Consider the following 26,085-nt stretch of genomic DNA (forward strand, 5'->3'; position numbering starts at 1 on the left):
TGTGAAAAACAATCCTTTTTTATTGAAGAAAAATGGTTACAAAATAAAGGGAAAATGCAAAGTCAAAAGCCACAGCAAAATCAGCAAACATGAATTTAAATGGACAAAGCAAAACCCAAAGCCACACTGCAAAATACTGGAACCTGTTAGCAATCCACTAACCGTACTTGATATCCTAGAAATCTTCCCAAACTATGGCCAGGGAACCGGGAGAACTGCCAAGGTCTTCATCAATTCTGAAACGATGCCTGAACTGAGACAGTCAGCCCGGCGTAAGGCAATTAAAACTCAAGAATCGGTTCCGTGAACCGCCCTTCTTTTTTGAAGCCAATGTTTTTAATTCTTGAATTCGGGAGGATCGACGCAAACTGAGTGTTTTACTTCTGTCTTCCCAAATTTGGCCCCTTCTGTTGTCATTACAGTTAACAGGTGCAGAAGGGAGGGAAAGTTCAAGGTCTCCCTCTGAAACATTCTCAGGAACACTGGTACTTTCATTTTCCAAATCTACAGAAGTTCCTTCCTCACTAATTTCAGGAACATTGGCATTTTCCAAACCTACAGCAGTTTCTTCCTCACTAATTTCAGGATCATTGGCATCAAAAGGTACATTTCCACTAGCATCAGTAAATATACTTGCATTAGCATCAGGAGGAACAAACAGAGAATCAGGTTCAAGTTCAAACTCAGGCTGAAATGTAGCAGACCTTTTTGCCCAATAGGGCCCTCGGCCAAAGCTTGGCTTGCAACCGTTGAGCGAGCGCAGGCAGGAATCAAAGGGACGGACAACTTGATTCATCCAAAGGAAAGCAGTTTATTAAGTTTCAAGCAGCTGCCTGGTCACCTCCAACGCAACGAGGCGTTTCTGAGGAAGCGACCCCCCTCTGGTGGGCTGAACATTTTATATACAGTTTGGAAAAACGAAAGTTCTCATTTCCCTGAAATCATGTGATTTCCGAGAAATCAGGTGGTTCCTTCAGGGGCTGCACCCCGCACTCAGCCTTTGCACAGAGCCCCGCACTCAACTTTTGCACACGGGACTCTCCCCCCCCCCTCACCTTCCTTATTTGGCAGCATATCCCTTATTCCCATTTCCACAACAATAAGGCTGCCTCAGAACCCCAACACTCAGAGTGATTGTCAATGATGCAATCCTGAGTTTGGGTTGGGTCAATTAGTTGGTAACCAATCAAGGATTACTATGTGTAAATGTATTGTATACTGTATAAGGAAACCATGTACAGTGTATATCCCCCCCCCCCTTGATGTTGTGATGTTATTCGTCAAAGACTATATGCAATTAAAGAACCTGTCTACTTGGACAAGATACTGCATACTATGGTGAGTCTGCAATATCATCTAGACTGGGGGAAAGACAATGGTAAAAACTGATAATGGCCGGGCATGTGCTCAAGTGTCTACTGTGGAAGCAGAAGACTGAAAAGTGCTGAGCAGGAGGAAAGCTGCTGGAACGCGCTGATGCTGTGCGAGTGTGAAGTTAACTCTTATCATAATATGTCCCATCGTAATTTGCACGGAGAAGCCATCAATATAATTAAGGCATTTGCACAGAGAGAGGAAGGGCACACGGGGTTTCCCACTAAATAGGAAGAAATGGATACATTGGATATTGGCATTGCACGTGCTTACAACTACACAGCGCCCCACCATAATTTGCACAGAAAGGCCATCAATATAATTAAGGCATAGGCACAGAAAGAAGAGGGGAGCACATGGGGTGCGGCTCAGGCAGCGTGCCCCCCTCTCTCGGGATCTTCAGCATTGCCACAGGGAGGGGGCGTTTCCTGCTCCTCAAGGGCACTGTAGTAATCCACCTTGGCCTGCAAGAAGGAGGAGGAGGAGAAAGAGAGAACAGCATCAGAAGGAAGGATCTTTGCCCACTTCCTGTGTAATTGTGTAATGCACAGGTATCGATGGCAACAACCAACAAAACAACAATGTATGTGCATGACTCGCAAAACTCTGCCTCAGAGTAGGTTACTTCATGCTGTATTACTATGTCAAAAAGACTTCAAAATTCACAGTAGTAAAAGTAAAAATTCTCATATTATAATTCAACTAAGGATATACTATCCACGAAATAAGTAACAGACATAAAGAAAAGCATATAGAAACAACCAGTCCTAATAAGTCCTGGTGCTGCGAAAGGTCTTGAGTTCTTGAGTTACTGTGAATGAATCATTAAGTCTCTTATGTTTTTGGAACTTTTGTGGGAATTATAGGTGTACTTTGGCATCCCAGGATATCTTGTACCAGATGCCACTCTCCTACCACATTCCAAAAACAGACTGTTAAGGGTCATACTTGTTGTGCCCATTGTGACTGTTGTTCTCAATCTTTGAAGGGCAAAACATTTCACATCCTACATTAAATATCAACATTACCTTACATCATTTCACCACATTTTCTACCGATAAAGTTGTTTATGTAATTCAGTGTCCTTGCAAATTACTATATGTTGGGATGACCATTAGACCCCTGAAAATCAGAATAAGTGAACATCACTCTCGAATAAGGATTGGGTCCACTGACTCCTCATTATATGTACATTTTCAAGAAAAAGCACACACATACCATACGTTTAAATTTTGTGCTTTGGAGAAAGTATCACCCACACCTAATGCAGATGTCAAAAGATGCCTATTTAAGAGAGTCATTTGGGATTTTCAAACTACAAATACTTTTCCCTCAAGGGCTTAATGGTAGAATAGATTACACTTGTTTTCTGTAAGATGCAGTCTTACTTAAGAGCCATTCTGGTACTATTACATTTGCTCGTTACAGAACTCCATTCACAACAGAGCCAAAGCTACTAACAGGTATGTAAGTAGACAAGTGTGGGTATCGAAACTTCTTTTAAACTTTGGTAATTTGGGGACGTTAATATATCTACTATCTGTATGTTGCTTTATTTCTTACCTAGTGTACCCAAGCATTATAGATAAAGACAGGCATTCACAACAGAGCCAAAGCTACTATCAGGAATGTAAGTAGACAAGCGTGTGTATACAATTTTTTTCAAAACAATGTTAATTTGGGGATTTTAGTGCATCTATTTTCTATATGTTGCTTCATGTCTTATTTAGTGTACTCAAGCATTATAGATAAGACTGGCATAACACTCCTGGCATTACGAGTTATTGAAGAATCTACTTTAATGTAGAAGTCGTTATTTTGGAAGCGGAAGTGTTGCTGTTCTTGGCGTTACAAGTTAATGAAGAATCTCCTTTAATATAGAAGTCATTATTTTGGAAGCTGGAATTTTTTTTTACTACCACTGGTATTGGACTCACTTCTTGGGTAATGCTCGAAGCCCCCAAAGGCCCCCCCCCCCCCCGGCTACATGCTGTTCCTCAGGTACTTTGTATAGAAAGGGGTTGTCCATAAGAAGCACGAGCCCAGCAAGGAAGGTGATAGGAGAAGAGAACAGAGTGACAGGCAAACCAAGGGCTTTTCCTTGCCAACTAATTCAATTCCAGGTCTCTTGATGAGGACTACAAACTTGTGCCAGGCTGTGTTTGCTCAGGTGTGGCTGCTGGAAGCAAACAAGCATCAGTGTTTGTATCTAGCGCAATGAAGGACAGAAGGAGCCCGGTGGTGAAGACCTCCTGCCTTGGTTTCCCATGTTTCCTAGATCTGTGTAGTTCAAGGTGTTTTGCTTCCTGCCAGCATTGAGAGGCTACTTTCCCCTCCCTCTAACATGAAAATACCATTGCAGGTAAATGTGAATTTAATATGATGTGTGGGAATGAATGGAACAAGTACATTTTAAATGTGCACTGTACCTTGTTTAATGTTTATGCTATTTGTGTATGAGATTTATTTTAATTGCTTTGTATTGTATTTGTTACTGCTTGTATTGCTTGTATTGTTGTATTGTGGGCTCGGCCTCATGTAAGCCGCACCGAGTCCCTTGGGGAGATGATAGCGGGGTATGAATAAAGTTTTATTATTATTATTATTATTAACAATGGAAGGATGTATGGATTGAGTTGATAATTTTGGAAACACCAGTAAAAGAATAAGGCCTGCAATGACTGAATCTGCTTGCTGAACTGTAATTAAAAGTTGCTAATAAGAACTGAAAGGTAAGCTCTGATAAAAACCGTGACAATGATAACACAAATGTTTACAACATTCCTTATGTTAAGAAGGAAGTCAACACAAGGCTAACACTAACCAAGAAAAACCAGTATCTGGCCAGGAAACTGAGATGGAGCTAGGATGGAAGACTTCTATCATTATTTTACAACTTTGAGACGGCATCAGCAGAATATTCCTATAAAAGACTCAGTCTAATAATGCTCAATTGTGACAGAATGCAGGAGTCTGTTCCACCCGCCATGCTCTGCTCCAGGGGAAGGAGAGACATGGTGTATTCGGAGAGTGGCAGATCTACATGGGAGCAGCCTGGTCACTTTGGGGCTTCTTTCTCAAGGGAAGAGGAAGAAGGGCGCTTTTGGAGTCTTGGATTTTGTGCAGGGAGTCAGGTTCTGCTGTATGGAAAACAGAGATCTGGTCCTTGGCATTGTGCTTAGGGAAAGGATGTGTTTTCACGTTTAGGCATTATGGAAGTTTTGGAACTATGCATTTGGCAGGCTGCAGGAAACAGGGTCTGGCCTAAGAGGTGCTTCTCCAAGGAGGCAGAAAGTATATGGTAATATTTGGATGCATGAGGATGAATGCATGTACATGTGCGTGAATGCTGAGCGAAAATATAACTCCCCTTTTGGTTGTTTGTTAGCCATGTAATTGTGAATCCAAATGTAGTTGCATAGAATCTGTATTTCTGTATGTTTTTCTGTAATCTGAAACGCATTCCCACACTGGAAATGTGTCATGAATGACTTTTCAATGACTTTGAAGCATAGGGTCTCTTTATTGCAATTTCCAGTGTGAGAGGCTACATCCGATTACAGAAAACATTTAGACAAAGAATGACATTGGATATACAGACACACAGATTCTATGCAACGACATTGGATTTGCAATTACATTGGTTAACAAACAAACAAAGGCGAATGACATTTTCACTCAACATTCACACACATGTACACGCATTCATCCACATGCATCCAAGTATTACCAAATCCTTTTCTCCCTCCTTGGAGAAGCCCCTCTTAGGACAGACCCTGCTTTCATGCAGCCTGCCAACGCATCGTTACAAAACTTCCATAACGCCAGAACTTCAAAACGTCGAAATGCCAAAACTTCTTTCCCTAAGAACAATGCCAAGGACCAGATTTCTGTTTTCCGTACAGCAGAACCTGACTTCCTGCACAAAATCCAAGACTCCAAAAGCGCACTTCTTCCTCTTCTCTTGAGAAAGAAGCCCCAAGGTGACCAGAACCATGCTTTCCCATAGGATACACCAAATACACCATCTCTCTCCTTCCCATGGAGCAGAGAGGCGGGTGAACCAGACTCCCCAGGTCTGTCACACTCCGAATACACCACCTCTCTCTCCTTCCCTTGGAGCAGAGCATAGCGGGTGGAAGAGCATAGTGGGTGGAACAGACTCCTCAGGTCTGCCACACTTTCAGCATTTTTAGACTGAGTCTTTTATAAGAATATTCTGCTGATGTAGTCTCAATGTTGTAAATGAATGATAGATGTCTTCCATCCTGGCTCCATCTCAGTTTCCTGGCCAGATGTTGACTCTTCTTAATTGGTATTGACAAACACAAGGCTTGTGTTGACTTCCTTCTTAACATAAGGATTGTTGCAAACATTTCTGTTATCACTGTCCCAGTTCTTATCACAGCTTCTCATTAGCAAGTCCAGCAAGCAGGTAGTTAGTCATTGCAGGCCTTAATATTATACTGACGTCTCCAAAATTATTAACTCCATTCATACATCCTTCCATTCTTCCATTCATTCCCACACATTGTATTAAATTCATATTTATCAAATCTGCACATTGAATTTCTTGTGACAGATGGAGTTGATAATTTTGGGAACACCAGTAAAAGATTAAGGCCTGCAATGACTGAACCTGCTTGCTGGACTGTAATTAAAAGTTGCTAATAAGAACTGAAAGGTAAACTCTGATAAAAACCGTGACAATGATAACACAAATGTTTACAACATTCCTTATGTTAAGAAGGAAGTCAACACAAGGCTAACACTAACCAAGAAGAATCAGCATCTGGCCAGGAAACTGAGATGGAGCCAGGATGGAAGACGTCTATCATTAATTTACAACTTTGGGATGACATCAGCAGAATATTCCTATAAAAGGCTCAGTCTAATAATGCGCAAAGTGTGGCAGACCTGAGGAGTCTGTTCCACCCGCCATGCTCTGCTCCATGGGAAGGAGAGAAATCGTGTACCTATGGGGAGTGGCAGATTTGCACGGGAGAAGCCTGGTCACTTTGGGGCTTCTTTCTCAAGGGAAGACTCTTCTCCCAAAGTCAGGTAACTCTCTTCTTTTCTATCTACTCTTTTTATCTGCAACACTACAAGTCAGGTTTTCTTGCCTTTCTTTTTAACCTCCTGAGTATTTTCCCTCCTGTTTGTTACAGTAAGCTCATATCAGGGCCATAGCCAGAAAAAAAATTTGGGAGGGGTTGAAATTTTTGGGGGGAGGGCTGTTTGAAAATTTCACAGGGGGGTTGAAACCTGCCTCCTAGCTCACGCCGAAGCAAAGAGCACAGCAGGGGGCAGAGCAGCCTTTAATACCTTGCAGCTCTGCCCTTGTCAACCACCTCCACCAAGTCTGGCCTCCTTAATGAGAGCATTCAACATCCCCCACCCCAACTTGGTTGCATCACTACTGTTCTGTCGCGCGCTGGGCCTGTAAAGAATTGTCTTTAGAACAGGATGTGCAACCTTTGCCTAGCGGGAAGCCTAAAGAGAAGTTCTCAGAGGTTTCCACCACAAACAGTCTTTAGATGGCTTGAGAAGTACAACAAAGTCTTTTATGAATGAACCATCAAACAGAAACTTCTCTTGTCTTCAGTAAAGATAAGCAAATGATTCCAAGCTTTTAGGCAACTGGTGAATTCCTAATCTTGCCCACGAAGGACAGGCAACTGTCTTCAATAACTTCTTCTTTAAAGGAAAATCCCCGTTTTAACTTCTCCCAGGCTGACCTTAATCTAACCCTTACTGATGTGGGCTCCGCTACCGGGTCGAACTGCGTCTCGAACGTCGAGTGGACCTACCAGCAAGGCAGTAGATGTTCTCCAGCTGGAGTTCTTTGGTCTTTAGGGCAATTTTCCTGGAAATTCTTTGGAGACTCTTAAGACCTTTCTCCCCCGGAAGGTCTTAAGGCTTGAAGCTTTTGTACAGGGGAAACTTGCACACATCCTATACATAAGCTTTCCTTACTGAGACTAATTAAAAATGGCTCCCTTCCCAATTGCCCTGAGCAAGGGGTGGGACCAAAACTTAACAGTGATGGACAGGTGACTTGCCCTATGACTGCAACCAAAGAAGCCACCTCTCTGCAGAGTCCCTGAAACCTAAGACTGCAAGCAAATATTTAAAGTTGGAGCTCCTGGTAGAGCTGTACCAGAACAACTACATCGGCTATTGCAGCAAGTAATGACAGTGTGAATAAATTGTCAATATTTGCTTGAGATCGTGCTTGCAGTTCTGGAGGGACTCTTGATTTTTTGCATCTCATAGACTTAGCAGCAGGGGGATTGGGTTCACCAGTTAAAATTCATGAGTAAACCAGGTTTTTTAAAAAAATCTGAAACATTTCGGGGGGGGTTGAACCCCTAACACCCCCCCCCCCTCGCTACAGGCCTGGCTCATATACACAGCACTTGTAGGTTTTCAGGAGTGGAAGGGCTGGTCCACTCAGGGCTAACCCAAGGCTTCTTCCTCTGCGGAGGTCAAGTGTCCTCCTCTACGCTTGCTTTAGTCCTCCCTGCGATGGGTTGCAAAGGCTCCCAAGAGACTCAGTGTTCTCTCACAAACAGACCTCCTCCTTTCCTCCCACCCTCCTTCCTTCCTTCCCTGCTCCCTCCGTCCTTCCCTCTGCCTCAATTACCCAGAAGCGGCGGCACAGGAGCCGGAGGCCGTATCCCAGGCCGAACAGGGAAATCAGAATGGCAACACCGGCAAAGACGAGGAGAATGATCCGCACTCCAACGTTGAACATCTGGAGGGAGAAAGACACAGAATGGATCGGGAATAAGATCAAAACATCACAGAGAACACCACCCACTAGCAACAAATGCCCGCCATGTTCCGAAACATAGTTTTCGTGTAGCGGTGTTTCTGAGCCGGAGCGTGTCCAACCACCCCACCCAAAGCAAAAGGACTTAAGCCCATTCCTGCCAGTGTGCCCATTGCAGGACTTCCAGAAGGTTGTGCATCCTGTCAAAGCATGGAGGGCCTCAATCCAGCCCAGAAGGTGCCCACCCCCCAATTGCTCACCACGAATGATCCCACAAACGCCTTGCACTTGCTGTTGTCCTCTTTGGGGATGTAGCTCTGAGTCACCTCCGGCCATCCTTGGGGTCTACTCTCCAGGTTCTGGCACATAGTGTCAGTAATATACCAGGAATCGCGTTGTAAGAACCTGATTTCGTTCAGGGTTATCACGAAACCCACGGAGCCCGTCACCACGCTGGCCAGGTTGAAGAAGGTGGCCACAGGGACCTGGAGCAGGACGTTGAGGAGAAGGAGAGCACAAAGGAAGAGCGTGAGGAAGAGGAGTGTGTGAGGTGGAGCAGCGGTACGGCAAAATTAAGGCTAGGGTCATAGAATCCTCTATTTGGAAGACTCCCCAAGGGCCATCTAGTCCAACCCCATTTCGCCAGGTAGAAATCCACAATCAAAGCCCTAGGGACAGATCCAGCCTCTGCTTCAAAACATCCAGAGAAGAAGACTCCACCACACATCATCAACATCGTTATTGTCGTTGTTAACTTGATTAATCCCCCACACCTTTCTGCCCATAAGGACTCCATAGCGGCTAATCCACTCTTCAACATAATCCGCTATTGAACAGCTCTAGCCGTCAGGAAGTTCTTCCTAATGTTCAGGTGGGAACCTTGAACCCATGGCTCCATTGAGAGCCAGTCTCCAGAGCAGCAGAGAACATGCTTTTGTATTGTCAAAGGCTTTCATGGCCAGAATCACTGGGTTGTTGCAGGTTTTTTGGGGCTGTATGGCCATATTCCGGAAGCATTCTCTCCTGACGTTTCGCCTGCATCTCTGGCAGGCATCCTCAGAGGTTGTGAGGTCAGTTGGAAACTAGGAAAATTGGGTTTATCTGTTGTGCCTCAGAATAGATTCACCTTGCTTTCTCTGACAAAACCAGCCAAGCTTGAGAGGTAGGAAGTTTATTGAAACAGTCAAAGTATAAGCAGTAAAAGTTCAATGGTACAAGGTAAAAAATCCAATGCAATCTCTTGGAGTTCAAGCAGGAAACGTGGAGCAAAGCAGCAAAGCCAAAACCAGGAAGTAGCTTAAGGTTACATGAAGCAGGCCGTTTTCAAAATCTCTAGCCCCCGAGCCGGAGCTAAAGCGAGCCTTAAGCCATATCGCAACGTTGAAACTGACACAGGATCAATTTCAAGGCAGGTTACTTATACATTACACATCAAAACAGCAAACTTCAAACAAGCAGTTAACGAGCAGTTTTCCCACAGATGAGGTCAACACTTCTCTGCAAGCCGCGAACTCCTTCGCACCACCTGCCCAGCGCGACCTTGCTTCCCAGCAACTGCCTTATCAACTACATTCCAATCTTGTGAAGACACAGGCCTGTCTCTAGATTCTGAAGACACAGGCCTGCCTCTAAAATCATGGGAAGAAAACTGAGAGCCCACATCTGCACTATTCTCATTCCCATCACTCCCAGCACTCCCATTCCCATCAAGTTGACGCTGAACCACAACATTATCTATCTGAACATGCTTTTCTCCCTCCTCAATAGGGCATCCTTTCACAGATTTGACTATGGCTCTCATGGCCCCTCATAACCCTCTCTTCTGCAAGATCAGCATCTGCAGCTCCTCAGCTGCTCCTCAAAGGGATCTTTGGCTTCCAAGCCTTGGACCATTTTCGTGGTCCTTCTCTGGACCTTTCCATCTTGCCCATCTCCTTCTTGAATGGCTTTGCCCAGAACTGGTGAGGAGGTCTGACCAAAGCAGAAGAGCAGAGTGGGACTAGCACTTCCCTTGACCAAGAACATGGGAAATCTATGGATGCAGCCCAGAATCACATGGGATTTTTGTGCTCAGTTGATGGTCTACTAAGACTCTGAGATCCCTTCCACATATACCAAGCTGCTCCTCATGGGAATGGTCTTCCAGGCCATTTAGGTCACCCTCCTCTGGACATTGTCCAAGTTCCTTCTCAAATTGTGATGCATTGGGCACAGTATGCCAGCCTCTGACCCTGGGACTCTCCCCACAAGAAAGGCATCCTCCCCCCCCCCCCCCGCATCCCTTTTACTCACCCAGAAACCCCCACGCCTGGCTCCCACCACAGAAAAGATGCCTGCGACGATGAACTGCGAAGGAAAGAGACTGCAAAGTAAGCTAAACCCCTCCTCTCCTTCATTTCAGATGCCCCCTCTCTTGTGACGTAATGCCCACCCCCCTCCACTCCCAGGACAGCTTTCTTCCCAGTTCAGTTCCATCCACAAGATGCCCAGTTGGAAGATCTCGCCCAAGTTCAGTAAAAAATTGCTCCCTTTTATTCTGGTGCCACTAATGGGAGTGATGTTGACCCCCCCCCCCAAAGTAAGGGATAGTGACTTATAGTTCTGCAAAGGGCAAGGGCACCAGACTACACAACAAGGGTTAAGTCTTGGTCACATTGCCAAGGCACTGACAACAACAAGGACCCCACGAGGTTTTTTGGGAACTGGCTGGATCTTTGGACTTCTGCCCTTTTGTGAGAGTTGTAGTTTCCCAAGGGCCAAAGTGTGAATCTGTTGCAGCACAGCTGGGGTTTCATCTGCCAGCCTTCCCAAAATGATCATGGACTCTCTGCCTGCCTCCCTTGAAACTCTTTTGTTGATCAACTCATCTGCATGAAACAATAGCCGTGTCTTCTTTATCTCATTTTCTGAGCATGTCTGATGGGAGAAGGAAGTTCATGAGGACAAGGAAGAAAATAATTGAAATTACAATGGGGCAACGTTGACCCCCTGGAGGTCTGTCGCCCCAATCCTGTTTGTTTTTCTCCCAAAACTCATCAAGGATAGGAAAGCCTTTCAGATGAAGATTGCGCCTTGCCAACCAAAAACAAAGCCTCAGCTGGCTGGCAAATCTGTAATCCCATCATTTCCCGCCCTGCTCCCTTCTGATTCGTCCATCCCCAGAAGCAAGGAAAGCCTGCTGATTGGCCCAGGGCAAGGCGGGCCGCCAAGCCTCCTCCCAGCTGTTCGGGCTGTCAGCCAATCAGCGCGAAGCCGGGCGGAGAGGGGCGGGCGGGAATTTCAAAAGGTTTTGCTGTATTTTCTCTATAAAAATGCCAGTAAATTCTGTATTGGTATGCTTTTGGTGGAATGATTCCTGCAATGCATCCGATCTCAGCTGAATCGCTAATAAAACACCTCGGTCGCTTGAAAAAAACTTCTTCCACTTTGGTGAGGATTTATTATTTTAAATATTTAAAATTAAATATTTAATATTTAAATATTTAATATTTATTTTAAATATTTAAATATTGAATAAATATTTCATCGCTCAAATTGGCTTCGCCTGGCCTCACCAAGGTTTAAGGACTCTCTTTGGTGCAGTCGTCAGGGATCTCCTCTGCCGGGGAGACCCTCCTAAAAACAGCTCGATATCAGGAGCACCCCCCCCCCCCAGAAATCCCCACTGGCCACCCCCACCCCCACCCCATATACACACACATACTCACCACACTCCCCATCCAGAAGGCGCATCCATTCTGGACGATGTAGAAGGGCACGTAGGCGTAGATGTCCACTTGATGGATGCCCGCCAGGATCTCTAAGCCCAGGGCCACGCAGAATGCGCCGAGGAGGATCTGGGCCCCCTGCAAGGCCAAGCAAAGAAAGGCTGGGCACCTGGGAAGGGCGGCATGGAAGGGACCACAGCCCCAAACCAATGCAGACTGACCCTGCTTCAGGTGTGTCCTGATTTGCCCTTCAAGAACAGCCTTAATACAACGTTGAAAGTCAATGAAAAGTGCTTTACTTCAGCAAACACAAGAGAACAGCACACGTAGTTGAAAAATGCAAAAGAACGCAAGTGTTGCACTCCAGAAACGGGAAGAGCCCTCTGACTTTAAAACACTACATGTTGAATGTATTCTTGAAGGCTTTCATGGCCGGAATCACTGGGTTGTTGTACATTTTTTCGGGCTGTATGGCCATGTTCTAGAGCAGTGTTTCTCAACCTGGGGGTCGGGACCCCTGGGGGGGTCGTGAGGGGGTTTCAGAGGGGTCGCCAAAGACCCATCAGAAAACACATATTTCTGATGGTCTTAGGAACTGTTTTGGCAGAGAAGGCTGAAGATCTCTCTGCCTGTTCTCATCCTTGTTGGTGTTGGTGAATGACAACTCCCAGAATTCAAAAACAGCCCCCCAACCCCACCAGTAGTTAATGTTGGCCATGTCGGTAGTGTGCCAAGTTTGGTGCAGATCTATTTTGGGCTGGGTTCAGAGTGCTCTTTGATTATAGCTTAACTATAAATCCCAGCAATTACAACTCCCAAATGTCAAGGTCTGTTTTCCCCAAATTCCACCAGTGTACACATTTGGACATATAGAGTATTTGTGCCAAGTTTGGTCCAGATCCATCACTATTTGAGCCCACAGTGCTCTCTGGATGTAGGTGAACTACAGCTCCTAAACTCAAGGTCAATGCCCAACAAACCCTTCAGTACTTTCTCTTGGTCTTGAGAGTTCTGTGTGCCAAATTTGGCTTGATTCTTTTGTTGGTGGAGTTCAGAATGCTCTTTGATTATAGGTTAACTATAAATCCCAGCAACTACAACTCCCAAATGACAAAATGAATCCCCCCCCCCCCCAACCCCATTAGTTTTCAAATTTGGGCATATTGGCTATTTGTGTCAAATTTGGTCCAGTGAATGAGAATACATTCTGCATATCGGGTATTTACATTACGGTTCATAATAGTAGCAAAATTACTGTTACGAAGTACCAATGGAAATAATGTTATGGTTGGGGGTCACCAACACATGAGGAACTGCATTAAGGGGTCACGGCATTAGGAAGGTTGAGAACCACTGTTCTAGAGTCATTTCTCCTGACGTTTCGCCTGCATCTATGGCAAGCATCCTCAGAGGTTGTGAGGTCTGTTGGGACTAGGGAAATGGGTTTATATATCTGTGGAAGGACCAGGGTGGGACAAAGGACTCCTGTCTGCTGGAGCTAGGGGTGAATGTTTCAACTGATCACCTTGATTAGCATTTGAGCTGCAAGACCGAGAACAAGCCACGAGAGTAAAGACGAAGATCCACCCAGAGGAAAAGTGTTCTTGCCATACATCAAGGGAACCACTGACCGCATAGGGAAGCTGATGAGGAAACACAACATACAAACTATCCACAGACCCACCAAGAAACTCAACAAATGCTACGTTCTGCAAAGGACAAGAGGGATCCTCTCACTTCTGCAGGAGTCTACCATTGTATACCATGCAGATGTGGACAAGTCTCCATAGGGACCACCAAACGCAGCAGCAGCAGCATTGCCCAAACACGAATCCAGGAACATGAAAGGCACTGCAGACTCACTTAATCAGAGAAGTCAGCCGTAGCAGAGCACCTGAGGAACCAACCTGGACACAGCAGATTATTGGAGAACACAGAAATGCTGGACCACACCAACAACCACCATGTCAGACTACACAGAGAAGCCATTGAAATCCACAAGAAGCACGTGGACAATTTCAACAGAAAGTAAGAGACCATGAAAATGAACAAAATCTGGCTGCCAGTATTAAAAAAAACTCTAAAATTACAATAACACAACAACAGAGAGTAAACAAACAAGGACATCTAATCACCTCTCAACAAAAGATTCCCCCAAGCACTGCCAGGCAATCAAATGCTAATCAAGGTGGCCAGTTGAAACATTCACACCCAGCTCCAACGGACAAGAGTCCTTTGTCCCACCTGGTCATTCCACAGATATATAAACCCTTTCCCCTAGTTACAACAGACCTCACTACCTCTGAGGATGCTTGCCATAGATGCAGGCGAAACGTCAGGAAAGAATGCTTCTAGACCATGGTCATATAGCCCGAAAAAACCTACAACAACCTTGTGATTCTGGCCATGAAAGCTTTCGACAATACATAGTCCAAGGTATGGTTCAGCAAAGTTCAAAAACAAAGTCCAGACTTCTCTAATAAAATCCAAAGAAACAGGGAAACATTTATCCAAGGCATGACTAGGTCATCACAAGAGACAAAGAGTCAAACCATTCAGCAAGAAATCCTTAAACGTTCCAGGCAAGGCTTTCATGAGACAAGAACAAGAACTTAGTAGGGTTCTGAAACGATGCTTCATCTGACTATATTTTCCATAGTTGGAACATTATATCCCCTCATTAAGACTCAGAAATTGGTGTCGTTTTCCCTGAATGCCTCTCATCCTTATCTAACGAGGTCTGGCCGAACGCTGAAGGCCTTGGCCAAGCTTTCGGTGTATATGGCCATGATCTAGAAGCATTCTCTCCTGACGTTTTGCCTACATCTATGGCAGGCATCCTCAGATATTGTGAAGTCTGTTGGAAACTAGGAAAATTGGGTTTATTTATCTGTGGAATAATGTCCAGGGTGGGACAAAGAACTCTTGTCTGTTGAAGGAAGGGGGGAATGGTTCAATTGACCACCTTGATTAGCATTTGATGGCCTGGCAGTTGTTTGATGTGGCTTGTTAGTGCCTGGGGGAATCCTTTGTTTGGAGGTGACTAACTGTCCTTGATTGTTTCCTCTCTGGAGTTTCCCTGTGGTTGAGTATTGTTTTGCTGTTACAATTTTAGAGATTTTTAATACTGGTAGCCAGATTTTCTTCATTTTCTGGTTTATTCCTTTCTGTTGAAACAGTCCACACTCAAAACTCTAAAATTATAACAGTAAATAAAAACTCAAACACAGGGGAACCTCAGACAAGAAACAATGAGGAACAGCTAATCACCTCTCAACAAAAGATCCCCCTAGGTAGTAACAAGCCACACCTTGAAACTTTCAGGCCATCAAATGCTAATCAAACTGGCCAATTGAAACTTTCTCCCCTAGCTCCAACAGACAAGAGTTCTTTCCCCCACCCTGGACCTTCCACAGATATATAAACCCAATTTTCTTAGTTCCAACAGACGTCACAACCTCTGAGGATGCTTGCCATAGATGCAGGCGAAACATCAGGAGAGAATGCTTTTAGAACATGGCTATATAGACCAAAAAACCTACAACAACCGGTAGGCTGTTAGGAATGGTAGGAGTTGAAGTCCAGAACACCTGGAGGGCCAAAGTTTGTCCATGCCTAGTCTAGACACCTTTTGATGCAGCCCAGCATCCCATTGGTTTCAGGCTATCTACACAAATGACCAGCCACTGCCAGAAGGGACAGAGAGCTTCATCTATGCTGATGATCGTGCCATCACTGCTCAAGCAGGGAGCTTTGAGATGGTAGAACAGAAGCTCTCCGAAGCTCTAGGTGCTCTCACTGCCTATTATAGGGAAAACCAGCTGATCCCTAATCCATCCAAAACACAGACATGTGCCTTTCGTCTTAAGAACAGACAAGCATCCCAAGCTCTGAGGATCATCTGGGAAGGAATGCCACTTGAGCATGCCTGAACATTAAGCAAAAAGTGGGTGCTAGAAACAACATCATACGAAAACTGACTGACACAACCTGGGGATCACAACCAGACACAGTGAAGACATCTGCCCTTGCGCTGTGCTACTCTGCTGCTGAGTATGCATGCCCAGTGTGGAACACATCTCACCACGCTAAGACAGCAGATGTGGCTCTTAATGAGACATGCATTATCACGGGGTGCCTGCGCCCTACACCACTGGAGAAATTACACTGCTTAGCCGGTATTGCACCACCTGACATCCGCCGGGAAGTGGCAGCCAATAGTGAAAGGACCAAGGCAGAGACATCTCTAGCTCATCCCCTGTTTGGGTATCAGCCAGCACGTCAACGACTTAAATCAAGAAATAGTTTTCTAAGATCTACAGAGACACTCGCTGGAACACCTCAGCAAGCGAGAGTCCAAACGTGGCAGGCTCAAACCCAATGGCTGATACCCAATGAGAGACTCAGGAAGCAAGAGTCCAAAAGTGGCAGGCTCAAACCCAGAATCTGATACCAAATGAGAGACTCCCCCCTGGGCACACAGAGGACTGGGTGACTTGGAAGGCGCTGAACAGACTGCGCTCTGGCACCACGAGATGCAGAGCCAACCTCAAGAAATGGGGCCACAAAGTGGAATCCTTGACATGCGAGTGTGGAGAAGAGCAAACCACTGACCACCTGCTGCGATGCAACCTGAGCCCTGCCACATGATGCACAATGGAGGAATTCATTGCTTCAACACCAGAGGCACTCCAAGGGGCCAGATACTGGTCAAAGGACATTTAATCAACTACCAAGCTTGCAAATTCTGTGTTTTGTCTGTTTGTTTGTTTGATTTTGTTTAAAATGTAATACAAATGTCTGGTTGCTGATGACATGCTAAATAAAATAAATCCCATTGGCTTTTTCAGCTGCTGCATCACGCTCTTGGCTCATGCTCAGAGCAGGCTGAGGAAGGGGTGAGTGCACCGTTCCTTTTAGAATACAGCCGTGAGTGTGCTGCGACCCACAACTCTCCCCAATCAGCAGGGAAGGGGGATCCACACAGGCAACACCTGAGAACATGAGAGAAAAGGTTCTGAAGTCTTCAGCATTGTTGCAGGTGGAAAACACTTTCCTTTGTGGCGTAATTCTGGGCTCTATCGGCCTTGTTGACTCAGGACTCTCCCTTGGCTTCTGTGTTTTAGCATTTCGCTTTCAATCACTGATTCTGCTGCCTTCGGCTTTGTTGTCTTTGGACTGGATTTCCGGTTGCTGTTTGTTGCTGTATAGACTTTGGGTGTGACCACGCTAGTCTGGACTCTGACCCTGGAATTGATCTCACACCCAATGGCTGGCGTGCGCTAACACTATCAAGCCCAAAAGGTCTTCTGTTGTGGGCTGCCAAGGTATTCATATTGGAACTTGGTTTGAGTCTTATGTTGCTTGTCTTAACCGAGGGGTTGGGACCACTGGGGGGGTTGTGAGGGGGTGTCAGAGGGGTCACCAAAGACCATCAGAAAACACAGTATTTCCTATTGGTTATGGAAGTTCTGTGTGGGACGTTTGGCCCAATTCTCTCATTGGTGGGGTTCAGAATGCTCTTTGATTGTAGGTGAACTATAAATCCCAGCAACTACAAATCCCAAATGTCAAGGCTATTTTCCCCAAACTCCACCAGTGTTCACATTTCAGCATATTGAGCATCTGTGCCAAGTTTGGTCCAGATCCATCATAGTTTGAGTCCACAGTGCTCTCTGGAGGTAGGTGAACTACGACTCCCAAACTCAAGGTCAATGCCCACCAAACCCTTCCAGTATGTTCTGTTGGTCATAGGAGTTCTGTGTGCCAAGTTTGGTTCAATTCCATGTTGGTGGAGTTCAGAATGCTCTTTGATTGTAGGTGAACTACAAATCCCAAAGTCAAGGCCTATTTTCCCCAAACTCCACCAGTGTACACATTTGGACATATTGAGTATTCATTCCAAGTTTGGTCCAGAGCCATCATTGTTTGAATCCACACTGTTCTCTGGATGGACGTGAACTACAATTCAAGGTCAATGCCCATCAAACCCTTTCAGTATTTTCTGTTGGTCATAGGAGTTCTGTGTGCCAAGTTTGGTTCAATTCCATGTTGGTGGAGTTCAGAATGCTCTTTGATTGTAGGTGAACTATAAATCCCACCAACTACAACTCCTCAAGTCAAGGTCTATTTTCCCCAAACTCCACCAAGATTCACATTTCAGCATATTGAGTGCCGTGCCAAGTTTGGTCCAGATCCATCATTGTTTGAGTCCACAGCGCTCTTTGGATGTAGGTGAACTACAACTCCAAAACTCAAGGTCAACGCCACCAAACCCAGTATTTTCTGTTGGTCATGGGAGTTCTGTGTGCCAAGTTTGGTTCAATTCCATGTTGGTGGAGTTTATAATGCTCTTTGATTGTAGGTGAACTATAAATCCCAGCAACTACAATTCCCAAATGACAAAATCAATGCCTTTCCCCCTCCAAATTTGGGCATATCAGGTACTGGTGCCAAATTTGGTCCAGTGAATGAGAATATATCCTGCATATCAGATATTTACATTAAGATTCTTGTTGGTCATTGGAGTTCTGTGTGCCAAGTTTGGTTCAATTCCATCCTTGGTGGAGTTCAGAATGCTCTTTGATTGTAGGTGAACTATAAATCCCAGCAACTACAATTCCCAAATGACAAAATCAATGCCTTTCCCCCTCCAAATTTGGGCATATCAGGTACTGGTGCCAAATTTGGTCCAGTGAATGAGAATATATCCTGCATATCAGATATTTACATTAAGATTCTTGTTGGTCATTGGAGTTCTGTGTGCCAAGTTTGGTTCAATTCCATCCTTGGTGGAGTTTATAATGCTCTTTGATTGTAGGTGAACTATAAATCCCAGCAACTACAATTCCCAAATGACAAAATCAATGCCTTTCCCCCTCCAAATTTGGGCATATCAGGTACTGGTGCCAAATTTGGTCCAGTGAATGAGAATACATCCTGCATATCAGATATTTACATGACGATTCATAACAGTAGCAAAATGACAATTATGAAGTAGGAAGGAAAATAATGTGATGGTTGGGGGTCACCACAACATGAGGAACTGGATTAAGGGGTCGCGGCAATTAGGAAGGTTGAGAACCATGGGTCTAACATGACACAGAGCATCCAAGCCAAGAGCTTAAAGGTAAAGGTAAAGGTTTTTCCTTGACATGAAGTCTAGTTGTGCCCGACTCTGGTGCGCACGTACATTTCGAAGCTGAAGAGCCGGCGTTGTCCGTAGACACCTCCAAGGCCATGTGGCCACTGGCAGGACTGCATGGAGTGCCGTTACCTTCCGGCAGAAGGAGCGATACCTATTGATTTACTCACATTTGCATGCTTTTGAACTGCTAGGTTGGCAGAAGCTGGGGCTGACAGCGGGAGCTCACGCCGCTCCCCGGATTCAAACCTGTGACCTTTCGGTCAGCAAGCTCAGTAGCTCAGCAGTTTAACCCACTGTGCCACCAGTGAGCTTAATGTAGCCCAATTCCCACCCAGAGCTTGTGGAGAGATGCCTCTGAGCATGTCCAGAGTGCTCTGCCCTCACTCACAAATCCCCGCCACACAAGAACCCCAAGCCCCGTCTCACTTGACCCTCACTCCTCTCGTGCCCCTCTCTCTATCTGCTCCTTACCCCCAGCACTTTCTGCTCTCCATCCGATCCAGCCCTGGCCCTGGGTCCATCCTTGGGGGCCAAAGGGGTCTCGGTCACCCCGGTTTCCTTGGGTGGCGAGGGGCGCCGGATGTGCTGAACAGCCTTCCAAAAGGAGGTCAGGCAGGACTCCTGGTTGATGTGGATGTGGATGGTGGTGGGGCCACTCTTGTCGCCACTGCCCTCCAGGGTCACCTTGGCAGACCCCTCCTCTTCTTTGGCCACGCTGGGGAGACCCATGACACCGGATGGGGTCTTGTGAGGACAAGGAGAAGGTCCTGAAGGAGAGAGACACAGAGAGAGGCGGGTTGTGAACACAACAGAGAGGAGAAATTAAAAGAAATGGGTTTGAGGTCAGAACAGGAAGCATTTCGTAGCTGTCGAAGGCTTTCGTGGCTGGAATCACTGGGTTGTTGTAGGTTTTTTCGGACTATATGGCCATGGTCTAGAGCAGTGTTTCTCAACCTGGGGGTCGGGACCCCCAGGGGGGTCGCAAGGGGGTGTCAGAGGGGTCACCAAAGACCATCAGAAAACAGTATTTTCTGTTGGTCATGGGAGTTCTGTGTGCCAAGTTTGGTTCAATTTCATCATTGGCGGAGTTCAGAAAGCTCTTTGATTGTAGGTGAACTATAAATCCCAACAACTACAACTCCCAAATGTCAAGGTCTATTTTCCCCAAACTCCACTAGTGTTTACATTTGGGCATATTGAATATTCATGCCAAGTTAGGTCCAGATCCATCATTGTTTGAGTTTCTGGATATAAGTGGACTACAACTCCCAAACTCAAGGTCAGTGCCCATCAAATCCTTCCAGTATTTTCCGTTGGTCATGGGAGTTCTGTGTGCCAAGTTTGGTTCAGTTTCATCATTGGCGGAGTTTAGAATGCTCTTTGATTGTAGGTGAACTATAAATCTCAACAACTACAACTCCCAAATGTCAAGGTCTATTTTCCCCAAACTCCACTAGTGTTTACATTTGGGCATATTGAGTATTTGTGCCAAGTTATGTCCAGATATATCATTGTTTGAGTTTCTGGAGGTAGGTGAACTACAACTCCCAAACTCAAGGTCAGTGCCCATCAAATCCTTCCAGTATTTTCCGTTGGTCATGGGAGTTCTGTGTGCCAAGTTTGGTTCAATTCCATCATTGGCGGAGTTCAGAATGCTCTTTGATTGTAGGTGAACTATAAATCCCTGCAACTACAACTCCCAAATGACAAAATCAACCCCTCCAACCCTGCCAGTAGTCAATATTGGGTGTATTGGGTATTTGTGCCAAGTTTAGTCCAGTGAATGAAAATACATCCTGCAGATCAGATATTTACATAACGATTCAGAAGAGTAGCAAAATTACAATTATGAAGTAGCAACGAAAATAATGTGATGGTTGGGGGTCACCACAACATGAGGAACTGTATTAAGGGGTCACGGCATTAGGAAGGTTGAGAAACACTGGTCTAGAGGCATTCTCTCCTGACGTTTCGCCTGCATCTATGGCAGTGGTTCTCAACGTTCCTCATGCCGCGACCCCTTAGTACAGTTCCTCATGTTGTGGTGACCCCCAACCATTAAATTATTTTCATTGCTACTTCATAATTGTAATTTTGCTCCTGTTATGAATCGTTATGTAAATATCTGGTATGCAGGATGTATTCTCATTCACTGGACCAAATTTGGCACAAATACCCAATATGCCCAAATTTGAATACTGGTGGGGTTGGGATGGGAGGATTGATTTTGTCATTTGGCAGTTGTAGTTCCTGGGATTTATAGTTCACCTACATTCAAAGAGCATTCTGAACTACACCAACAATGGACTTGAACCAAACTTGGCACACAGAACTCCCATGACCAACAGAAAATACTGGAAGAGTTTGGTGGCCATTGACCTTGGGTTTTAGAGTTGTAGTTCCCCTACATCCAGAGAGCACTGTGGGCTCAAAAATGATGGATCTGGATCAAACTTGGCACGAATATTCAATATGCCAAAATGTGAACACTGGTGAAGTTCGGGGAATATAGACCTTGACATTTGGGAGTTGTAGTTGCTGGGATTTATAGTTCACCTACTACCTAAGAGCATTCTGAAGCCCACCAACGATAGAATTAGGCCAAACTTCCCACACAGAACTCCCATGACCAACGGAAAATACTGTCTGAGATGGTCTTTGGCGACCCCTCTGATACCCCCTCGCGACCCCTTCAGGGATGGCGACCCCCACTGATCTATGGCAAGTATCCTCAGAGGTTGTGAGGTCTGTTGGAACAAGGAAAAGGGGTTTATATATCTGTGGAATGACCAGGGTGGGACAAAGGACTCTTGTCTACTGGAGCTAGGTGTGAATGTTTCAACTGACCACCTTGATTAACATTTGATGGCTTGGCAGTGCCTAGAGCAAACTCAAGAATTACAACAGCACAACAACAGAGAGGAAACAAACAAAGACATCTAATCACCTCTCAACAAAAGTTTGCTCCAGGCACTGCCAGGCCATTATATGCTAATCAAGGTGGTCAGTTGAAACATTCACAGTTGGCTCCAGCAGACAAGAGTCCTTTGTCCCACCCTGGACATTCCAAAGACATATAAACCCATTTTCCTAGTTCCAAAACACCTCACAACCTCTGAGGATGCTTGCCATAGATGCAGGCGAAACATCAGGAGAGAATGCTTCTAAAACATGGCCATATAGCCCGAAAAAAACCTACAACAACCCATTTGTAGCAAGAGCAAATCTGAACCAGGCTCAGGTCAAGCCAGGTTTCAGTTAACTGACTAGAGCAGGCAAGGGCACACTTTCTAACCTGCTAGAAGAACTGGATGCCTGGTGATGGATGGATGGATGGAAGGAAAGGAGGGAGGACAAACAAAAGGGAGGACGGGAAGGATGGGAGGAGAAAAGAAAGGAGGAAGGAAAGAGAGGAGGAAGCAAAGACAAAAGGGAACGAAGGAAGGAAGGATAAAGGAAAGAGAGGAAAAAGAGAAAAGGGAAGGAAAGAAGGAAGCAAGCAAGCAAGTAGAAAGGGAGAGAGGGAGAAAAGAGAGAAGAAGGAAGGACAAAAAGGAGGGAAGGACGAAATGTTGGAATGGAAGAATGTAAAGAAGAGAAAGGGGAAGGAAAGAGAAGAAACGAAGGATGAAAGGGCGGAAGAGAATGGAGAGGAGAGAGAGAAAAGAAAGAAGGAAAAAACAGAAGGAAGGAAGGAGAAAGAAGAAGAGAGGGAAAGGAAGAAAGGACGAAAGGGAAGGAGGAAAAAAGGAGAGAAGGAGTGAAGGATAAAAGGGTGGAAGGGAATGGGGGAGAAAGAAAGAGGCAGGGGAGAAAGAAAAGAGAGAAGAAAACAGAAAAGGGAAGGAAGGAGAAAGAAGGAGAGAGGGAAGGAAGGAGGGAAGGAAGGAAGGAAGGAAGGAGAAAAGGAACTAAGGATGAAAGGGTGGAAGGGAATGGGGGGAGAAAGAAAGAGGCAGGAGAAGGAGAAAAGGGAAGGAAGAAAACAGAAAAGGAAAGGGAGGAAGGAGAAAGGAGAGAGGGAAGGAAGGAAGGGTGGAGGGGAAGGAGGAAGGGAAGAGAAAAGGAATGAAGGATGAAAGGGTAGAAGGGAATGGGGAGAAAGAGTGAGAAAAGAGATAAGGAAGAAAACAGAAAAGGGAAAGAAGGAAGGAGAAAGAAGGAGAGAAGGAAGGAAGGAAGGAAGGAAGCATGAAAGGTTGGAAGGGAAGGAGGAAGGAGAGAAGGAACAAAGGATAAAAGGGTGGAAGGGAATGGAGGGAGAAAGAAAGAGGGAGGAGAGGGAGAAAAGAGGGAAGACAACAGAAAAGGGAAGGAAGGTAGGAGAGAGGGAAGGAAGGGTGGAAGGGAAGGAGGAAGGAAGGAAGGGTGAAAGGTAATGCGGGGAAAAGAAAGAGGTAGGAGAGGGAGAAAAGAGAGAAGGAAGAAAACAGAAAAGGGAAGGAAGGAGAGAGGGAAGGAAGGATGAAAGAGTGGAAGGGAAGAAGAAAGGAGAGAAGGAACAAAGGATGAAAGGATGGAAGGGAATGGGGGAGAAAGAAAGAGGGAGGAGAGGGAGAAAAGAGAGGAAGAAAACAGAAAAGGGAAGGAAGGAAGGAAGGAGAAAGGAGAGAGGGAAGGAAGGACTAAAGGATGGAAGGGAAGGAGGGAGGGAGGGAGGAGAGAAGGAACGAAGGATGAAAGGGTGGAAGGAATGGAGGGAGAAAGAAAGAGGGAGGAGAGGGAGAAAAGAGAAGGAAAAAACAGAAAAGAGAAGGAAGGAAGGAAGGAAGGAAGGAAGGAAGGAAGGAAGGAAGGAAGGAAGGAGAAAGAAGGAGAGAGGGAAGGAGGAAGGAAAGAGAAAAGGAATGAAGGATGAAAGGGTGGAAGGGAATGGGGGAGAAAGAAAGAGGGAGGAGAGGGAGAAAAGAGAAGGAAGAAAACAGAAAAGAGAAGGAAGGAAGGAGAGAGGGAAGGAAGGATGGAAGGGAAGGAGGGAGGAAGGAGAGAAGGAACGAAGGGAAGAAGGGAACAGGGAGAAAGAAAGAGGCAGGAGAGGGAGAAAAAGAGAGAAGGAAGAAAAGGGAAGGAAGGAAGGAAGGAAGGAAGGAAGGAAGGAAGGAAGGAAGGAAGGAGAAAGAAGGAGAGAGGGAAAGATGGATGAAAGGATGGAAGGGAAGGAGGAAGGAAGGAGAGAAGGAAGGGTAGGACGGTGAGAGAGAGGAGGGCCTGAGAAAAGAGCCCAAGGGGCCACATCTGGTCTTTGGGCCTGGCTTTGCCCATCCCTGGACTAGAGGAAGACATGCCTACGGCTCAGAGAATGAGGCAACAAGGGATCACTTCTCAGCAAAAGGACTGATGGAGTCTGCAAAGGCCTGTAATTTGGGGCGAGGCAATGTTTTGGACTGAATTGTGACTGTGTTGCATTGTTGCATACAATGTATACCTCTCATCTGTCTATTAGTAGCAACTCTATTGACTACTTTCTCTCTTTGTGGAGGCTCAAGGCGGCTTAACAACCCCACGCTTCAGTGAAGTTTTAAAAATGCGTATATCTCTATAAATAAAGTTCATCTAAAGTTTATTTATATCTCTATAAATAAAAGTCATAGTATCTACTTATCTATCTACGTATGCATTTTCCAAGATGGCTCCTGATCCAGAGAGACCTGTGACTCCTCCAGACAATGGATCTGGGCCAGAATGGGCACACAGACCCCCCTCAATGACCACCTTGAAGGACTGCTGGGTTTTGTGGGCAGTGGCAGGGGGTGATGGGAGCTGCAGCCCACCCACATCCTTAGAGAGATATGAGCCAATGCTGAATCTGGACCAAACTTGGCACACATCCCCCTCCCCATCACCAGCTCTGAATACAAGTGGGGGTCCAGAAAAAAAAGGGGGGATGATGGGAGGTGTAGTCCATCCATATTGAGCCAGGGAGCCCTATGTGGTATTTCTGAGGGGTCCAGGGCATAATTTCCCAAAGGAAATAGCATTCCTGGGCATTGCTGGGCCCCTAAGCTAGCTTCCCATAAAAGGAAGGAGACCCCACCTCCAGGCTCAAAGGAAAGGGAGAGAGGAAGAGGGGGGTGGGACCCCTGGAAAAGGAAGCCCCCTCCTCACCTGCAATGCCTTCCACCAAGGAAGAGAAGGAAGAGAAAAGGCAACTGCTGCTTGGCTGGATCTGGCCTTGGTCTGAAACCAAGAGAAGGAGGAGGAGGAAGTGTGACGTCACCTGGTTGGGGAATTTCCCTCTCGGATTCCGGGAAGAACATCCCTCCCTCTCTCTGTCTAGGAGAGGGAGGGATAGATCCAAAGTGGCTTGGGACAGAAAGGACAGGGTCTTTTGGACTAGGACATGGAACAATGGCTTCAAACTACAAGAGAGGAGATTCCACCTGAACATGAGGAAGAACTTCCTGACTGTGAGAGCTGTTCAGCAGTGGAACTCTCTGCCCTGGAGTGTGGTGGAGGCTCCATCTTTGGAAGCTTTTAAGCAGAGGTTGGATGGCCATCTGTCAGGGGTGCTTTGAATGCAATATTCCTGCTTCTTGGCAGAATGGGGTTGGACTGGATGATAGCCCAGGAGGTCTCGTCCAACTCTAGGATTCTATGAGAGGAGATTCCACCTGAACATGAGGAAGAACTTCCTGACTGTGAGAGCCGTTCAGCAGTGGAACTCTCTGCCCCGGAGTGTGGTGGAGGCTCCTTCTTTGGAAGCTTTGAAGCAGAGGCTGGATGGCCATCTGTCAGGGGTGCTTTGAATGCAATATTCCTGCTTCTTGGCAGAATGGGGTTGGACTGGATGATGGCCCAGGAGGTCTCGTCCAACTCTAGGATTCTATGAGAGGAGATTCCACCTGAACATGAGGAAGAACTTCCTGACTGTGAGAGCCGTTCAGCAGTGGAACTCTCTGCCCCAGAGTCTGGTGGAGGCTCCTTCTTTGGAAGCTTTGAAGCAGAGGCTGGATGGCCATCTGTCAGGGGTGCTTTGAATGCAATATTCCTGCTTCTTGGCAGAATGGGGTTGGACTGGATGATGGCCCAGGAGGTCTCGTCCAACTCTAGGATTCTATGAGAGGAGATTCCACCTGAACATG

General features: G+C 45.9%; 1 protein-coding gene across 1 annotated transcript; it reads right to left on the reverse strand.

Annotated features, from left to right (window-relative positions):
- On the reverse strand, positions 1–25,216 carry TMEM176B (transmembrane protein 176B). The gene is made up of 7 exons (XM_060782827.2): positions 25,109–25,216; positions 19,475–19,770; positions 11,857–11,994; positions 10,442–10,495; positions 8,410–8,634; positions 8,021–8,131; positions 1–1,838 (listed from the first exon to the last, which is right to left on the reverse strand). The coding sequence occupies exons 2-7, from the start codon at positions 19,730–19,732 to the stop codon at positions 1,743–1,745; spliced, it is 882 nt and encodes a 293-aa protein (XP_060638810.2). The 5' UTR covers positions 19,733–19,770; positions 25,109–25,216; the 3' UTR covers positions 1–1,742.
- Positions 25,217–26,085: the final 869 nt, after the last annotated feature.

This window comes from Anolis sagrei, chromosome 6 (genome assembly GCF_037176765.1).
Source record: "Anolis sagrei isolate rAnoSag1 chromosome 6, rAnoSag1.mat, whole genome shotgun sequence".
Taxonomy (NCBI): Eukaryota; Metazoa; Chordata; class Lepidosauria; order Squamata; family Dactyloidae; genus Anolis; species Anolis sagrei.